This window comes from Euprymna scolopes, chromosome 29 (assembly GCF_053919585.1).
Source record: "Euprymna scolopes isolate OS-2025 chromosome 29, ASM5391958v1, whole genome shotgun sequence".
In the NCBI taxonomy this organism is placed as follows: domain Eukaryota; kingdom Metazoa; phylum Mollusca; class Cephalopoda; order Sepiida; family Sepiolidae; genus Euprymna; species Euprymna scolopes.
In genome coordinates, this window is record NC_136510.1 from 58,576,199 (window position 1) to 58,594,930 (window position 18,732).

General features: G+C 43.0%; 1 protein-coding gene across 6 annotated transcripts in view; it reads right to left on the reverse strand.

Moving 5' to 3' along the window:
* Nucleotides 1-18,732, reverse strand: part of LOC145252658 (scavenger receptor cysteine-rich domain-containing protein DMBT1-like) — a 488,297-nt gene that overhangs the window by 135,845 nt on the left and 333,720 nt on the right. For all 6 annotated transcript variants that reach the window (XM_080112426.1, XM_080112429.1, XM_080112430.1 and 3 more), the window contains 2 exons: nucleotides 17,986-18,060; nucleotides 17,654-17,686 (listed from right to left, as the gene is read on the reverse strand). In XM_080112426.1, the coding sequence (XP_079968552.1) occupies nucleotides 17,654-17,686; nucleotides 17,986-18,060 (108 nt within the window). The remainder of the gene's footprint in view (nucleotides 1-17,653; nucleotides 17,687-17,985; nucleotides 18,061-18,732) is intronic.

Genomic DNA, 18,732 nt, shown 5'->3' on the forward strand with positions numbered 1-18,732 from the left:
GTCCATCGCCAAACTGGAAGTGGCGAATGTTTAAATTGAGGCTTTCGAAAATATTGGCGAAAAAAGACACCCTTCCTTGTAGAAAAGTGCCTAGTTGAGGGTGAAGGAATAAATGTTTATAGCCAATTTTTCGATATTTGTCGTCCGAAGGGTCGAGCTTCAGAACGATACTGATCTTGTGAAAATCAGTCGCCTCTCTCGAAAATTGTAGGCATACATACATACATACATACATACATACATACATTAAAACAGACAGGTGAGATTTATATAATAGACTAGTCTGAATGCCTGCCATTACCCCGGTGTTCGGAGGTGCATGTTCAGCAAAAAAAAAAAAAGGAAAAAAAAGGGCAGCCTCGAACCTGAACAGCAAAGAAGGAAAAGAACTAAAAAATTAAAAAAAAAAAAAAAGATAGAGAAGGAGGTGAGATTGAACTCAAAATCGTAGGTTAATAAGTCTTCCTCGCTAACCATTAGGTCAAAGAGCATAGTAAATTCAATGAGTTAGTAATTAACTTAAGAATCAAAGGAGTCGCCATGCATGTGCAGAAATGAACGTTGGTTTAAAACCTGGCCTGGGGCCAGTTAAGCTTCGCGCTTTCTGTCTTGGTATTTATTTGTTTCCCCACAAAAGAAAATTAGACATAAGGTCAAAAGACTTTTAATTTTAAATTAATAAGAAAGTGAGCAAAACCTAACACTACAAAAGTTGGCAGAATACTGTCAACGAGTGATTAACGTGAAAAAGAATTAAAAAACATTGAAGAATCTGGCGTTTTGTATGTAAGAAATATACATAAAAAGTCAAAACCCTATTTCCAAGAGAAAATACAACATTTCCCCACACACAATTCACTAAAAAAAAACAGGCCATGATGTTATCGAAGTGGAGCCCCACACCAGACTGCCCATACCACACAAAATATTGTGTGACTTGTAACAGAATTTGTAGAGCAAAGGATAAAATTAAAAGTCGGAATAAAAAATGCCGGTGAAAATATAAAATACAAGCGTAAAACTTCAGTTAAATTTGGGATCACACTTATCAATCATTAATAGAGGAAATTAAATATACTTGCAATGCCAAAATTTTGCGAAACAGAGTTCAGGCAACTGGGTCGAAAATAAATTTTGAAGGTGAATTAATCACTAATATTACATTTAACGGTACCACAAAGAAGTTAAAAATGTTTGTGTTAAAACATACAGAAATATTTTTATGACAAATTGGGAGCAAAAATTCACTTTGTAGGATTTATCTATAACTACTTTCGTCAAAAAGTTGAAACTTTAGTAACAGATAAAGAAATTCTCAAGTCAGAATTAAAAGAAATTTCCTATGAAGCCAGTCTGGTCTGGAAAAACGCATAAAATTACCATCTGACCAGTATTCAAGAAAAAAAAAAAAAGGAAAAGAAATGTAATGTTTGTCTCACTGGAGAAAATTAAATGAAGAGCTTGAAAAACTTGTAAAAACCAGCATCCTATCGAAAGTGGAATTCAATCAATGAGCAGCCTCTACTGTCTATATAAAAAAGTCAAAAGAAACTCTTGTTTGTACTGACTTCTTCACGGATTTTGCCCTCAGTACTAAAAGACTACCGTTACCCACTTCCTAAACCTGAAGAAGTTTTCACTTAGCTAAGCAGAGGAAAGATCTTCTCTAAAGTTAATCTGTGTGACGCATAATTTCAGTCTAGGAAAATTAACTTTAAGTTTCTTTATATTAACACCAATAAGGAGTTATTCCAATTCGAAAAGTTAACTTTCAGAGTCAAGATAGTGCTAGCGATTTTTCAATAAATTATGGATAATATGTTGAGAAGCCTTGATTTTGCAATCACATACCTGGATGATATCATCATAAAAGGTAACACTGGAGAAAAACATTGAAAACCTGTCGAATACAGGATTTTTGGTTTTAAAATAAAAGAAGGAAAATGTGATTTCTTCATGGAAGAAATAAAATAATTAGGGCACATCATCGGTAAAAACGACAGAAGGGACACAGATATATATATATATATATATATATATATATATATATATATATATATATATATATATATATGTTGCAATATTTTGGACTTGTAATGGGGTAAATGTTTATTTTCAAAAAATACAATAAAAATATTTTTAGAAAAGTTTGGCAGAAGGCCGAACATGGGGGGGGAAGGGCGGTCTTCTTTGTCTAAAGCTAACTAATCTAACCTAACTAGTTCCTATTGTCACTCTACTTTCACCACAATACCACATTCATACTATACATCCATCAGCGTATACATCCTTCGTCAATCACCATTAAGAACATCATACCATGATAAACTAATTAAGACCATAAGAAAAAACGGAGGTTTGGGATATAAAAATTTTATAATACAAAGATAAAATGGAATATGTACAATGTTAGTAACAAAAGACCCCCCCTGTTGCTAAACTGTGGCAGGTGCGCTGATTTGCCAGTCGAAAAGGTGATGCGTGTCTGAACGCTTTATTTAAACACCTCTTACGAAAACTTCGAAAGGGAACCTGCATCTCTGGTGAATCAAGCGATCTGTCACCTAATTTGGGGAGGGGAATGGGACTAAAAAAAAAACAAAAAAAAAACGGGACAAACTTAAAAAGGGCCTAATGATCTCACACTAGTTAGGTTATGAACACAGGAGACTAAAAAATGGTCCTACTCTTGCCTAGATCGTGACCTACTCTGGACTTTAAACGAGTCAGGGCTGACGTTCGTTTCTGTTGCTCAAAATTCTTTACCTAAGGGACATCCAAGAACCAGTCAAGACTTGCTTCTCTCACCCGACACACATGCACAACTGACACCCACCTTTCAACAAAGTCTGACGAAGAGAGTCTAACTCTCTCAGCCTTGATACGACTCTTCAAATGATAACGGAAGATTTGTATAAGGTCGAGGGGAGCGAAGTCCTCAGATCTGTAGATCACTCTCATACGTGTGTTCCAGATAACACCTCTCATCACTGCTAGCAAGGTCAAACACAATTCTTTTCTAAGTCTATCCGTTGTCGGAGCCCAATTGCTACATACATTGATAGGAACCAAAGTTAACGATGATATGTTCAGTATGCAGACCATGAGACCTGTAACAAACTCAATCAGCGGCACCACGATGCAACAATAGACGAAGGCATGACATAAAATCTCGATCTCATCGACGCATCGCTTACAAATAGGCAAAACCGCCAAGCCAGCTGAGTGAAGTCTCTTACCGACCCAGAGAGCATCCCGAATTACCAGCCAGGTCAAGGATGCCTCGTCATTAGTGAGGCATCCCAACCCAGGCGCCCAAGGCCAGATTGAGCAGAGCTGCCCCTTTGTCAAAGGGAGCCCCTCACCAATAACATCCCTTACGGATCCTCTCACTATCACTCGATATAATGCCTTTCGGGATAACAGCAGAGCATTGGAGAGGCTTTCCTTAACTCTGAAGAGGAACTTCAGCACGCACCGACACTCATGGTAGAAGGGGCATTCACCTCGGAGAACCTGTGTGCCTCCCCCCCCTGAGTCGTGCACCCCTCTCAAAGCCGGAAAGGCTTTCTTGGTGTCCTCCATCCAGAGGCCACTGTCTTCCCTGTCTTGTGTGCACATTCGATCTAGGTAGTAGAGCCATAGTGTGTGGATCCGAATCTCCACGTTTGGCATATCTAGACCGCCTTCAGAAGGATGTAGGTAGCAGACATCGCGACAGACCATAGGGGCCTTTCCAAGCCATAAAAAATTGAAAAGAGCCCTCTGCAAATATAGTAGTGTATCTGACGGGATTGGAAGCACTGATAGACGATAAATGAAGATTGGATAGATGTGGGTATTACACACCTCCGCTCTCCCCTTTAATGAAAGGTTTCTACTGGTCCACAGCGCAGCTGCTGATCGAACCGCTTTCAGAACCTCCGACCAATTTTTCTCCAGCTGGAGGTCAGGACCAAACCAGACGCTGAGTATCTTGCAAGGCCCGTCACTCCAACTAAAGGGCCCCTGAAGGGGCATACCCCTCCAGGCACCAATACGCAAACCCGAAGACTTGTTGCAGTTAATTTTGGCCCCTGTTACTGTTCATACAATCTGATTTCTACACCGACGACACTAATCTCAGCACTGCTCGTTACAAGCACAGTTACGTCGTCGGCATAGGCGGAGTACTTTATCATGGCAAAGTGATTCCGCGTAGGACTGGATTCACCCTTAGCCTGTGCAGAAATGGCTCTATCGCAAGCACGTATAGCATGGGTGATAACGGGTACTCTTGACAAATTGAACGTGACAAACTGAAGGGTCTCAACCTCTTCCCATTCACTTCTACCATCACTGCGGGGTTAGCATAGAGAACATGAACCTACGAGCGAAATTGTGGGCCAAAACCAGCCGCCGATAAAACAGTCCCCAAGTACCGATGGTCAACCCTATCGAAGGCTTTGGACTGATCTAAATTGATCAGCGCGGCCTCAGTGTCAACTTTTTCTATCATCAGGCATATCGTGTGCAAATTATCCTGGATTGTCCTGCCCTTCATGGCACACGTTTGCTCGGGGCTAATAAGACGAGCCAGGACAAGCTGCAGACGATTTGCGAGAATCTTGGCCAAAATCTTTAACTCAGCGTTAAGCATCGTTAAGGGCCTGAAATTACCTAACCCATCCCCACCATCTTTGCTTTTACGAACAAGCTTTATCACACCCATAGTAAATTACTTGGGGATTGAGCCGTTCCTAAACCATGAGTTAAATAAAACCGTCAGCAAAGGGACAAAGATGTACGATAACCTCAAATACACTTTGTAGGGCAGACCATCGATCCCCGGTGACCTATTAAGGCCGACCCGCTTTAAGGCTTCAATGACTTCATCCTCCGTTATGCCACCTTCACACCTAGCCGCTTCGGTCGTCGAAAGACGAGAAAAGTCAGCCAAATATGTGTCAAACTGTTCTAATGACAGACCGGGTTCCATGGAAAAAAGCTCCTGGAAATGAGATCTAAACGCCTCCAGCACACCCTGGTTTGTGGTCATGGTATGCCCGTCCGGCAATGTGACACGAGCGATGTGCCTATCAGCCGCTTGCCTAAGCTCCTCTGCATGCAGTTCAGCAGCCATGTTTGTTGCTTCCTAGGGCATTCTTTTTAACCTAGCCCTAATCACTAAAGCTTGGTGCTCCTTTTCAGTAAAAGAGGCAAGCTGAGCCTTAATTAAATTAACACTAGCACTATCCCCCTCCTTTGCTGCCCGATCTAATCTAGACTCTAGTGTCACTTTAGCTGCTCTAGAATCTAGGTTGAGTCTTTTGCTAAAATTGGCAGAAAAGGACCTAATGGCTTCCTTAATTTTTACCCACCACTTATTCCCAATAATTGCCCCCGTCAATTCCCGCTGTAAGGTTAGTAATAGCCCTTCACGGAAGCCGTTCACATCGAATAACGACGTGTTGAGCTTCCAGTAACCGGCTAATCTAGGCTCAGGTCTGTCTAAGTTTACCCGTACACGGACAAGTCTGTTGTCCGAGTAAACTATATTGTGGAAACTTAGACAATTCAATACTCCTACATCGACTCTCCTAACTAAGAACCAATCGATATAGCTCGAGAGCTGTACCGGACCGGAGCCACATCTACCTGTCCAAATCCACACTAATTCACGGGGCTTTTCATTTCGGAACTTGTCGATAAGATCAAACTTATCCACAATTTCACGAAATAAAACAGCATCCCGATCTCTGTTAGTTCCCCTAGAAGGTAACCCAAATCGATCTAAATCGGGATCCAGGACTGCGTTCCCGTCTCCTGCTAAGATAACCGTTCAAGAAGTATCCATGAACTGCTTGATTCGCCGAAAAAAGGCAGCCAGCTCAACGTGGCTATTGGGCGCATAAACCCCAATAAGACGAAATGCCCTGCCCTTTATGGTAAACTTCCAAAACACATAGTCTTCCCTCGGGATCCATGTAGCACGGGTCACACGACGTATCTAGGGACCTTTTAACTAGCCAGGAAACCCCTCTAGAGTGAGAATTAAAGTACGCTGAATAATCCCTAAAGGTCTTAGACAGCGCATGTAAATGGTCGCCAGGAATAAAATGGGTTTCCTGCACAAAGCAAATATCCACTCCGAGGTGCTGCAGGTCCAAACTCAAGCGCCATTTTCGCGAGTCGGCCCTTAGCCCTCGGACACTAGCAAGCTTGAGATCCATGATTGTGCCTTAGGGTTGAGAATCAGAAACGAACATTGCGGTCGTAAGCGTGCCAACAGCTCTCGTGAGGGAATAGGTACCCATCGCAGTATCGATGAGTCTGTCACGAGAGATACCGCTGACATGCAGAGGATAGGTTAATTTTGCTATCCTATTCAGGGAGGGGTGCATTTTTACCGGGACCCTCCCAACACAACATTTTTTTAGGTTTTTTATATTCGTGTCTTTGAATATAGCTAGGGGAGGGGAAAAATTGAAGGCCTTATTTGCCTCCTCCAGCATTTGCCATAAATCTCTTGCTTCTTCGCATTTTCTAATAACGGTCAGGATTCGTTTTGCTTTGGGGAAATTGGTGGGGATGTCTATTAGCTTCCCCCCTACCTCCCTGAACTCAATTAGTTTGGTGAGGTCTGCACCTTTAAAGTTTTTGTTGTTGTTGATGGCTGCTGTGTTTAGTATACATATGTCTTTTCTAGGGAGGTAGAGGGTCTTTTTCTTTTGTTCAAGCGAAGGGGTGGTGTCCATGGCAGTGTGTGTGTTAGTAGGGTTTTTTTCAGGAGATGCAGGAGGAGTATTGTGAGGGGACTTAGAGGTGGCTGGAACAGGAGAGGAGGATCTATGTTTTTTAAGGGGACTTAGGGATATTAGTTTTGGCATTTTTTGGGGGACAGGAGTTGTGACTGGAGAAGGCAATTTGAAAGGGGAAGGAGTTTTGGATGTTGTGGGGGACTGCGTGATGAGTTTGGGACTTTGTTTTGGTGAAGGTGGCTTGCATGGGGATTGGGGTGCTTTTCTTTTTAAGTCCAATTTTTTTTAAGGTTGACTATCATGTTGGAGCATCACTTCCTCTCTCATTTGGTCAAGGGTAATGCGTCTGGGGGTCTTTTTCCCAGGGGCGATCTGCCATGGTTCTCCTCATGGTAGGTTGGTTAGGAACACTTTGTGATGTTTTGGTTCCCAAGTGCTGGCCTATTATTTTCTTAGAGTTCGGTGTAGGTTTTTTGAGGGTACACTCGGAGGTAAGGTGTCCGATTTCACCGCAGTTCCAGCAGGTGGGTCGCCTGCCGGCCACTATGATAGGGAGCTTTTCATCATCTACCTCAAGGAAGAAGGGGATGTTTAGGAAATCTTCCTTGTTTAAAAGAATGTCGAACGACCACACCGTGAAATTCGTCAACCTCTACGTGGACCATTTCTCCGAATTTTAAGAAAAAGGCGCCGAGGTGTTCACCATCGATATAGTGTGGTATGTGGAAGACTGAAACTGTGGTGCATCTTTTCCCCAAATATTCAGTTCTTAGGATGTACTGTTGGGTGATTATTTCCTTTTGGGAAATAGTAAGGCACTCTTGTGAGGAGTTGAAGAGTGCGCTCCATGTGTTATAGCCCTTACACTTGATGACATGTAAGGGTCTGAGTCTTGTATTTGCCAAAAGGTTGATAATGATGTCAACAGATGCTCTTATCACCTTTTTCGTCTTCCTGTCTACCACGAATAGTGTTAGGCACCTTTTCTTTATTTCTTCCAGTTTCGGGATGTTTACGATTAGTCCTGTATCGGTGACTTGATCCAGGCATTGTTTTGCCTTTTCAATGAATTGATTAACGTTGATGTCCACTTTCGGAGGTTTGGTCCATGAGTTTGACATAGGAGGTGCAACGTTTTCCGTCTCACTAGTGACGATAACAGGCGTCTGGCTTGCAGCAGTGGCCATAGCCAGACCGTTTAAAAAACGGTTAAACAAAAAGTCCAAAACTGTTAAAAATAACAGTATAAGAAGCAGGAAAAAAAAGCGTTGTGTAGAAAAAAAATCCGACTTTGATAAAAATAAACAGAAAAGGACAGAAAGGAGAGAAATAGCTTACAATATAACGCACAGCACAAGTCAAAAGACACAGTGATGGGGTATATATTTAATTGCTGCCCACATCAGCAATATGTGGCACAAGGCCGGAAAATGGGAACCCCGCAGGCTCCCCTAAAAAAGGGGCACTCCTGCAATTTAAAAAATTGCCTGAGTAACCCTGGGCAAACCAGTGGTTAAACACGCCCGTCAGAAGGGGCACAAACATGGGCGGCAGCCTCAAGAACAGTTCGTAGGGCAAACCATCGAGCCCCGGAGATTTGTTGCGGCCAACCTGCTTCAACGCGGTAATGAACTCACACTCCATAACCATCCCCTCGCAGCTAGCTGCTCAGGCCGCAGTAAGGCGGGGCAAGCCAGCTAAATAGCTGCCAAACTCCTGGCCGCAGGGTCTGGGTAGGTGGGTGAAGCGCTCTTCCAAATGTTGCCGAAACCCATTGCAGATCTCCCGTGCCGACACGAGAGAGCACCCTTCCAGGTTTTTCACCTCCCAAATGTACTCATCCGAGCCGCGTCTTAGGGCGGACTTACGCTCACCAGCATCAACGTTCACGGCTTCATTGGAGACTCTGTCTGACCTAGCTCTAACTACCTGACCTGCTTATCGCTCGCTAGCCAAGCGATCCAGGTCCCCCTTAACTAGAGCTAGTTCTAGGGAATCCCCCCCTGCAACCGCCCGGGTCAGTCTATCATCTAAGTGCCTTTTGGTCCGAGCCCTAGTTAACATGAGGCTTTGGCTGTATTGGACACAAAAATGCCTAATAGTGACCTTAAGCCTAACCCACCAGCTACTCCCGGTAACCGCCCCCACTAACTCCCTCTGAATTAGTGATGTTAGCTGCTCCCTGAAGTCGTTCGACTCCAACAAGGAAACGTTCAACTTCCAGTAGCCAGCCAACCTAGTCCTATTACCTAATTTCAGATGGGCCAACACGAGTTTGTGGTCCGAATGACCTAGCCAGTGGAACATGGGACAAGATAGGAAATCTATGTCGCCCCTTCTAATTAATATCCTGTCCAAGTATGTACTCGAACAGGCGGCCGAACTAGCATGCCACATCCACATCTCCCTCCCGGGGTGATCCAGACGGAACCTGTCGACCAGATCGCACGAGGCCATCAGGTCAGACAGGCTGTTGTCACCCCGCCCCGACCCTCTAACCCCCCGACCTTATCTATCTTGGGGTCTAGGACGGCATTCCAGTCCCCCAGTAAGACTACCTGCTTCGGACCCAAAGAGAGAAACACCTCCACCTGCCGAAAAAAGGAAACCCTCTCGCTGTGGATGTTGGGCACATAAACTGCCGCGATCTGGAGCGCGCCGCTTTTAACAGCAACATCGACCATGACCAGCCTCCCATGACCGTCTGTGTGGACAACGGTAACCATTGCAGACAGGGTGCGACTCACTAGCACAGAAACCCCCCCGGCTCAGGAGGCTGCCATATGCTGAGTAAACATCAAAATCATTTACCAGCACATCGCAGTCCCCTGCCCCAACAAAGTGGGTCTCCTGTATGGCAGCTACGTCTACCTCAAGGGCCACGAGATCCCTCAGCACGCGAGCAGCCTTGCTTCGAGATCTCATGCCCCTTGCATTCAAACTAGCTAGATTCAAGCCCATGGCCATGTTTCCCTAACTAGTAGTATTCGTTGACTAAGGGTCTGAAGTCCTCGGGGGTCAGTACGTCGAAAGCCTGGCTGAGACTGCCCATGAGCAGGTCGGACATAAGCTGTCCGTCTCGAGCCAGGCCCCCCATGTCCAAGGGGAACGTCATCTTTAGTGCCCTATAAAAGGAGGGGTGAACATAAAGTGGGACCCTCCATTCGCACTGATTGGCTATCTTGCCTAGTGATGAGTGTTCTCCATCTATTATTCTGAGTCCTTTAAAGGCTGACTTTCCGGCCTCTATCATCCTCCATAGGGCCCTCGCTCTTCCTCCCCTATTCACCCGGACGAAGGTTATTATCGATGGAGCATCATCGAAGTTTCGGGGTCGGTGACATCCTTGCCATCGACCATCTTGAGGCCCTCCAGCTCCTTCAAATGGCGTCTTTGTCGTCCATTCAAGTCACTAACCGTGTCGCTCAAGTCAGCTTTGCAAATTTGATCCCCGGGCCAGAATGGGAACTTCCTGGTTTTCCCTTCCCTTGGGGCCGCCGACTTTTCCTGAGCTATCTGCTGTTCCGGTTCTTTTGTTTCTGCTTCTGGAGTTTTAATCTCTGCTGGAGTTTCAATGTGCTCCATTTCCGTGTTGAGTGTAGTGAATAGGGAAGGGGTTGGCTGAGCTTGGTCCTGGAGGGGGGAGGGTTGTGATTCTGGAAGCTCAGGATCCTGTTCCTTTTTTTCCTGTTTCTCTTTTTGTTTCTCTTCGACTCCATCACACTCTGAGCCAGGCGAACTGACCCTGCTTCCTTTTTGTGGCTGTTGCTACTCCCCTTGTTGTTGCCTGTGGAGCCGGTTCCATCTTTTTTCCCTTTTTCACCACCTTACTCCATTTATTCTCCTCGACTTCTTTCTCCTCCATTCTGGTCTCATTTGCCACTTTTTGCCCTACTTTTTCCTCGGACTCCTTCGCCTCCACCACCGTTTTCCTCAGGGGGCAGAATCTTCCACTGCCAACATAGTGGCCTTCTCCCCTCCACTATGATGGCCACTGACCAACCCTCGCAAGTCAGCTGTGCGGGGATCCCATAGAATTCCTTTCTCGATAGTCTCATCCGGAACTTGTAGTCCCCGGTCATTATGTTGCAGGGGCCCTTCATTGCCTCGATTCCCTCCACCTCGCCATATTGCGACACGATGGCTCCAAGTTGCTCCTCGATCAGGAAACACAGGACTCCTGTGACCGTAACCGAGGACCTTCTCTTTGACATTCTGGCCGGATCTTTATGTTGTGCCATGTGAGGTCCCCTCTTGCAAGCTTCTCTGCCTGTTCCTTTGTCGGCAAGAGGACCTCCCACATGGTGTTAAACTTCTTTACAGTGTACTGGGCGGGGAACTTCAGTTCTCCCAGCAGCTCCATCATCTTTTCCTTGGGCACGCCCACCAGCCCTTTTCCAGTCGCGTCCAGGGTGAGCAGGGAAACTGACCTCTCCCTAATCTTCTCCAGCATTTCTGGAACCACCTCTATGTTATTCCCCTTGATGCCGTTTTTATATTTTTCTTCGAACAGTCGCCTGTAGAAATTCGGGACTTTTGTTGTTTGCTTTATGTTTCGGACCCCAGGCCTGCTGTTCCTCGGCCGACTTTTCTTTGGCTGGTGCTGCTGCCATTGCTGCTACCGCCGGAGTCTTTTGAGCTGCTGGAATTGGGGAATCTGTAAATGCGAGGGCTGGCCATTCCTCTTCCTTCACCGGCTCCACATTTGCTGATCCCCCCACCCTCGGGGAACACCCATCTATTACGAATACATCAAGCGATTTAGTTCTGCGCAGACTATCCTCTGCTGGCTTCCGGGGGATGCTTTTCTCTGATCTGGTCTGCATTGGCGGCAATGGCGTTGATGGCGCTGCTGACTCCCCCCCCCTCCAGCAACCACCAACGCTTTACAGGCCGCCTCTTTTTTGCTACTGTCGCCTTCCACAGTTCTTCATTGTCGCCTCCTGGTGTCTGCTGGACGTACTTTCTCCAAGCCTCCACCACCTCTTCCTTTGACTTCGCCACAACCGTTGCTGGTGTTATCCAGGGAGCATCTACCATGGCGACTCCGGTGAAGGCTACTTCATCTCTCGAACTGGGCTTGCCCGTTCTGGGGGTACCTTACTGGGTGGCAATCCCCGCGTCCGCAACCCTGCCGGACGCCACTGCACTAGGGGTGCCTTCTGGGGTGGCAACCTTCGGAACCTTTCTCATACTGGGGGTGTCTTTCGGGATGGCACCCCACGAACCCTTCACGACACCGACACCTGGGGCGTCCCCAAGGTGGCAGGAGCAGCGGCCTGCTCCATCTCCTTTGATGGTCCTGAGCCCAACTAGAGCCCGCCGATTCGGAAACCAAGGGGACCTTCGCCTAAAAAGGCACGTCAGTTTCCCTTGGCCCTGCCGGCTGCTTAAGCACTAGCTGGACCACGGACTATCTGCAAAAAAAGGAGAAAAACAGTTAATAAGTTGCCCGAGGGCAATAATGAAAACAATCTAGCAAATAACAAAAATAAAAAGAAACCAGTCCTTGCGGGTCCAATCCCCAAAGGAGAGGCTGGTCCTTGCCATGGCCAACAAAAACAACTGGAAGTCTCCGACGCAGACTGCGGCGAGCACTGATAACAGACACCACACCTCGATCCTAGCCAGAAGAGGCCGAAACAGCGATCTCCATCAGACGCAGTGATGGGGTATATATTTAATTGCTGCCCACATCAGCAATATGTGGCACAAGGCTGGAAAGTGGGAACCCCGCAGGCTCCCCTGAAGAAGGGGCACTCCTGCAATATTAAAAATTGCCTGAGTAACCCCGTCGGCATTTCCCGGTCGGGGCGCCTCAGGCAGCAAGCAATAAACTTGCCCGACCGGAAAGGTCCGGTGGCAAGGCCTGGGAGGGTGGACCTCCTAGGTATTACCCAGGTGGCATACCTCAGTCCAACAGGTGCTGAGCCGGTTACCGGCCCCTCACCTGTTGGACTGAGTATCAAGTGATGAATCCTTGACATGTACTACCCTGTCTCCCTGCAGTTTTGCCAAGGAGAAACAATTTATTTATCCTATTAGCATAGAAATCCGGAGTTCTGGAAGCGATGAAGTCATTAAAGGCTGATTCAGCATCATCTCGGCTTTTGAAGCATTTTTCGCACAGGAAGTTGTCGAGATGCTTGAAAAAGTGATAATTGGTGGGCGAAAGGTCTGGTGAATATGGCGGATGAGGCAGAGTCTCGTAGCCTAATTTTTTCAGCTTCTGCAAGGTCAATTGAGCAACATGCGGGCGAGCGTTGTCATGGATTAGAATTGATCCCTTCATATTGAACAATCTCAAGCACATACGTTGGAGCTTCTGATGCATTTTATCACTTTGTTTGCAGTACTTCTCCGCTGTAATCGGTTCTTCCTGATTCAAGAAGCTGTGATGGATGAGACTATCCGCAGATCACACAACAGTCACCGTAACCTTTTTTGGTACAATTTTGGCTTCAGGAAGTGTTGTGGAGCTTCTGCGGCATCCAACCACTTTACCGAATGTTGCTAGTTGTCATAGAGTATCCGCTTCTCATTACACGTCACAATCCGCTTGAGAAATGGGTCGTTTTTGTTGTGCCGAACGAGTGTAGAAGGCACCTCAAAATTACAACTTTTTGATTATTGTTTAAGTAATGCAGCACCCATTTACCTAACTTTTTTGACTTCCCTATTTGTTTTAAATGACGAACGACTGTTAAGTGGTCAACCTCGTGCTCAACAGCAACTTCTCATGTGAGGATCGGCTTCAATTAAGGCTTTCAAATGTTCATTATCAACCACAGTCAGTCGCCTGTGACCATTTTCATCTTTGAGGCTCTCATCACCATTGCAAAATTTCTTGAACCACCTTTGTGTCACACGTCTGTTAGTGGTTCCTAGGCCAAACGCATCATTGATATCACGAGCTGTCTCGGCAAGTTTTCATAAATGAATATGAAAATGAATGAAGAGATTGAAAACGGTAGTGAATAACATGATTCGATAGAGCGAAAAACGCGCTTCAAAATGATATACAACATAGCTATAATTAATTCAGAATCATATATAAAAGTAACATGTGAGAAAACGAAATTGTTTTTACACCAAATAAATGATATGAAAGATTTTGGTTTCACACACGGAAACAGATAATATTATTATTGCTTATAATTTAAATGATTTATAAATGCACACATTTGTGTTGCCTTTGTAAATAGACGAACTGCTCTTTAAATGCCTCGTAACGATTCAACAGTTTATCAGCCATGTGTATACAGTGGGATGATATATGGAAATTTAGCCAGTGACAGTTGAGGATATGCATTGCATTAAGTTTAATAATATTAAAAATATATGATAGATGTGTAATGAGAGACTTAAAGAGAGGCTTAGATCTGATAACCTCAGAGAAATCTTGACAATACCGGGAGATGTGTGCAGAACATGTGGTATGACTACATTGAAGGAATGGCCTAATAAATGTCGAACAGCTGAAATAGCAGGTTCAGTTCACAAGGGCAGGATAATGAAACATTAGAGGAAATAATGAGAATATACTTGACAGATGGATCTGAATAAAAAGCTGGCCAGAGATAAACTAGTTTGGGAGTCAATTTCTAAAAGTCATTCAACGTATGCCAACACATTTAACAATCGTTAAACTGATACACGGTGCACAAGGAGTGGCACATAATTTGAATAGACATGGAATTTTATTGTTTTTGTGAAAGTTTGGAGTTTGATAAGCAAAATAAGAATATTTTATATATATACATTGCATATTATATATATACATTGCATATAAGTGCTGGCAATGAAACTGATTTTTTTTCATGAAAAATACCAATCAATACTGCTTCAAACGTAATAGATGTATGGAAACTAAAGCCGCTTTCAGGACTGCCAGCAACCATTGTAAGAAAGTAATAAAGAACGTAAGAGAGTTGTATGCTCAATCTGTTAAGTCCAAAGTAGCTGAGCAGCGGCTTGGTTCCCACGAGTTTTGGCAAATAGCAAACAGAATCCTGAACAGAAGCGTCTGCTCCATCCCAACTATTATCAATGGACCTGAGGTAATCTCGTCAGCATCAGACAAAGCCAAACTCTTTGTCAAGAACTTTGCAGCTAATTCTACCCTTTGCGACCAAGGCTGCCAACCCCCAATATTTCCTCCTGTATCAGAAAACACACTATGTGATATACGTATATCTGTACGTGATGTTGCCAAGCTAATCAAAAACCTTGATTCCAGTAAAGTAACTGGCCCTGACGGTTGTCCAATAATAGTACTCAAAAAACTTCAACCTGAACTAGCGCCCATACTTACAAAACTGTTTAAATGTTGTCTTAAGGAGAATAGTTTCCCATCTCCCTGGAAAATTTCATCTGTATGCCCTGTATTTAAGAATTCAGGTGATCGCTCATCCCCCTCTCAGTACAGGCCAATAAGTCTCCTGTGCGTCATGAGTAAGTTACTAGAATCTGTGTTAAATACAGAAGTAATCAACCATCTCAACAAAAATAACCTTCTTAGTGACACTCAATATGGTTTCCGTTCTGCTAGATCTACAGCAGATGTGCTTACAGTTATATCGCATAGGATTAGCAAATCTCTCGATGGTGGCAATCTTTCTAGGGCAATTGCTCTTGACATATCTAAAGCCTTTGATAGGGTATGGCATAAAGGTTTACTTCATAAGATCGCTAGCTATGGTATAGCTGGAAAAGTCTTCTCAATTATTAAATCATTTCTTTCTGATAGGTTCATAAGAGTAGTAGTTGAGGGGCAAAAATCAGAAGCTCACAGTATTAATGCCGGTGTCCCTCAGGGGTCCATCCTGGGCCCAACTCTTTTCCTGATCTACATTAATGATCTTCCAAATCACATCCTTACATCATTTGTAGACATTTATGCTGACGACACTACCATTTATGGTAGCACATCTAAGACAGTAAACGACCAAGTTCTCTCCAATTCTCTCTCCTCTGATCTTGAGCACATAGTACAATGGGGAAAGGAGTGGCTGGTTACTTTTAATGCATCTAAAACCAAGCTTCTCTCTTTACATCATCAACATTCTGATTCACATCTGGCATCAATTGAAATGAATGGCTCTCGTCTTCAGGAGGCCTCAAGTTTTGACAAGCTTCTGGGCTTGACCATTACTCCTGATCTTAAATGGAACACGTACATCAAATCTGTTGCCAAGGCCGCTGGAAAAATGGTGGGATCTTTCTCTCGATCCGGTAAATATCTCACTGCTGATGCAATTCTCTATCTATATAAGAGCCAGGTACGTCCAAGGATGGAGTACTGTTGCCACATCTGGGCAGGAGCTGCTAGAAAGGACTTGTCCTGCCTTGATAGAGTTCAAAATAGACTTCGTAGCCTCGTAGGAGATGTCCTTTTCTCCTCCTTGCAACCTCTATCTCACAGAAGAGATGTTGCGAGTTTGTCTCTGATGTATCGTTATTTTCATGGAAAGTGTTCGACTGAGCTTCAATCTATGGTCCCCCCTCGCCAAACTTTCACAAGAAACACTCGTCTAGCTGTAAACACTATCAATAATTCCACCCACTCTTTATCTGTGCCTAAACCTAAACGTAGATTCCATGAACAAAGCTTCTTTCTTAGAACTGCACGCCTGTGGAATTGTCTTCCGTTTTCCTGCTTTCCGGCTGACTACAATATGGTTGTGTTCAAGTCTAACGTAAATAAGTTCTTGATGAGCCATTCCATATAAGTTATCAAATTTACCAAATTTTCATTACTAATGATTACTATATTGTCCAATTTCTACTGTACACTCTTTAACCCTTATCCTTGAGTGGCTTCTTGGCCTTGATAATGTGGTGATGCCTATGTAAAAAAAAACAAAAACAAAAAACAACAACAATCTGAAATTAAAAATGAAGTAAAAAGACAAGTTACTAATCTCCTTTGCTTAATAAATATTTAGGCTAATATTTTTGCGGTACTCCTGCAGTATTTTACCCACCGATTTCACGATCTTAGCCGAGCGTTGATCGACATCCGTCGGAAAACGCCGGAACATGGCGAGCGGTACGATACTCTATCAGCCAATCAGGGCGCTTCAAACGAACGCGCAGCAGACGAATAATTTTCATTGAAATTACACACATAGCGTTTCATTTCAGTTATTTTATTGTTCAAAGTAAAAATACACAGCCTTTCATTTCAGCTTAGCGATAAAAAAAAAAACCCGGGAGCTGTTGGAAACATATTTATGCGAATTTATGTGGAGACAAAAATTTGGACACAACCCTTTTGTCTCCATAATAAATCAAATCGCGGAAGGCTACCCGTTTGGGAAGGAGCTTCTTTCCACATCCTCTGAAAACCCTTTGCTCCCTACTTTGCCTCTACAGTCAGTAGAAAATCTTCCAGTCGGAACTAAAGATAAACAGTAATTGTTGTCCCCCCCCCCCACAAACATTACTGAAAAAAAAAACAAAAAAAAACATTGTTGTTACTGTTTAATAACGTTTTGTTAAAAACAAACAAAAAAAAAACATTGAAGTGTTTATTACTGTTGCTTACCCCCCCCCCAAAAAAAAAAAAGCTATCGGAAAACAAAATGAACCAAAAAAAAAATATTCAACAAAATAAATTTATTTTACTTTAAAAAAACTTACGGTAAGTGTTTGTGATTTATTTTATCCAAATTTTTGTGTATTAATTTTATCCATTTTGTTGTGTGTGTGTAATATCTTTTCTTTGTAATGTTGTTGCTATTCACATACTTTTAGCGTTCTTGCACCGTAGCTCCGAATTCTCGGCTTTCGTCGGCGTTAACGCCGAAAGCGTTCGTCAACGCTCGGCTAAAATCGTGAAATCGGTGGGTAAAATACTGCAGGAGTACCATTTTTGCAATAAATATATCGATTGATTTGTACGTCCTTACCTTTTGAATTGTTAACTTGTTGAGTTGTTGGAACTGAAAAACAAAAGAAAATGATATCTTGTTGAAATTTTATTCTAAACAAAAATATGAGCCATTAAATAAATGTAAGTGTAAACCAATTGAATAATTGAAAATTAATATTTTTTGTAATTCAAAATTAAATAAGAAATGTAAAGAATCATACAAAAACTTATGTGTAGCAAATATAAATTGATCATGTGTTCAAAATAATGTTTAGTTTACAAACATGTTTTTTTTACATTTTTTTGCTTGTAAAACAGAAATTAAATATATTTTATGCTGAATATAAGTTAGAAAAGAATTCAAATTACTTATTGTTCTTCTGGTCCAAGGAAACGTGCTTTTAGTTATTGCTGGCTTTTGTGTGGTTGGAGACGTTATAAAACCTTCAAAAGAAAATAGTAACGTACATCTTTATGAAAATGAATATTTAATTTAAAAATGGATAAAAATAAACTTTAATTTAAAAATGGATAAAAATAACTGCTTCATTTAAAAATCATCAAGATTTTAACGTAAAAGTTAAAAGTTTATAAAACTGTGTTATAAATCCATACTTTTAACATAAATGAAAAAGTTGTACAAAGTCCCAAATTTAGAGTAAATCTTAATCTTTTACATTTTCAAACTCGACTCAATGAATATTCTTGCTGGCCAATAACTTCAAATATAATCTTTTTTGTATACAATTTTTTATGATAGAAAATTTTTAAAGTATTTTTCTGTCAAACAGAATTTAAAGGATCCAACATTTTCTTAGTCTCAATATTAGAAACGGCTGATATTGATATGTTAGTTCTATTTCACTACCACACTAAATACTTTTCAAGCAAGTTTCTTTTTCTATTTGAAAAATCAAAAAATATACATTTTATTCAACTGGTTGGACAGTGAAGGGGGGGGGGGTTGAGAGATAGAAAATGCTCCGATTGGTCGAATAAGATCACGTGTAAGGAAGTTAAAAGCATTTTCGAAATAGTTCAGCAGTTAGTATAAGTTACTTGTGAATTCCTTTATGTGGAGCTCTGTTCTATGGTCAACCTAAATAGGGGAATTGT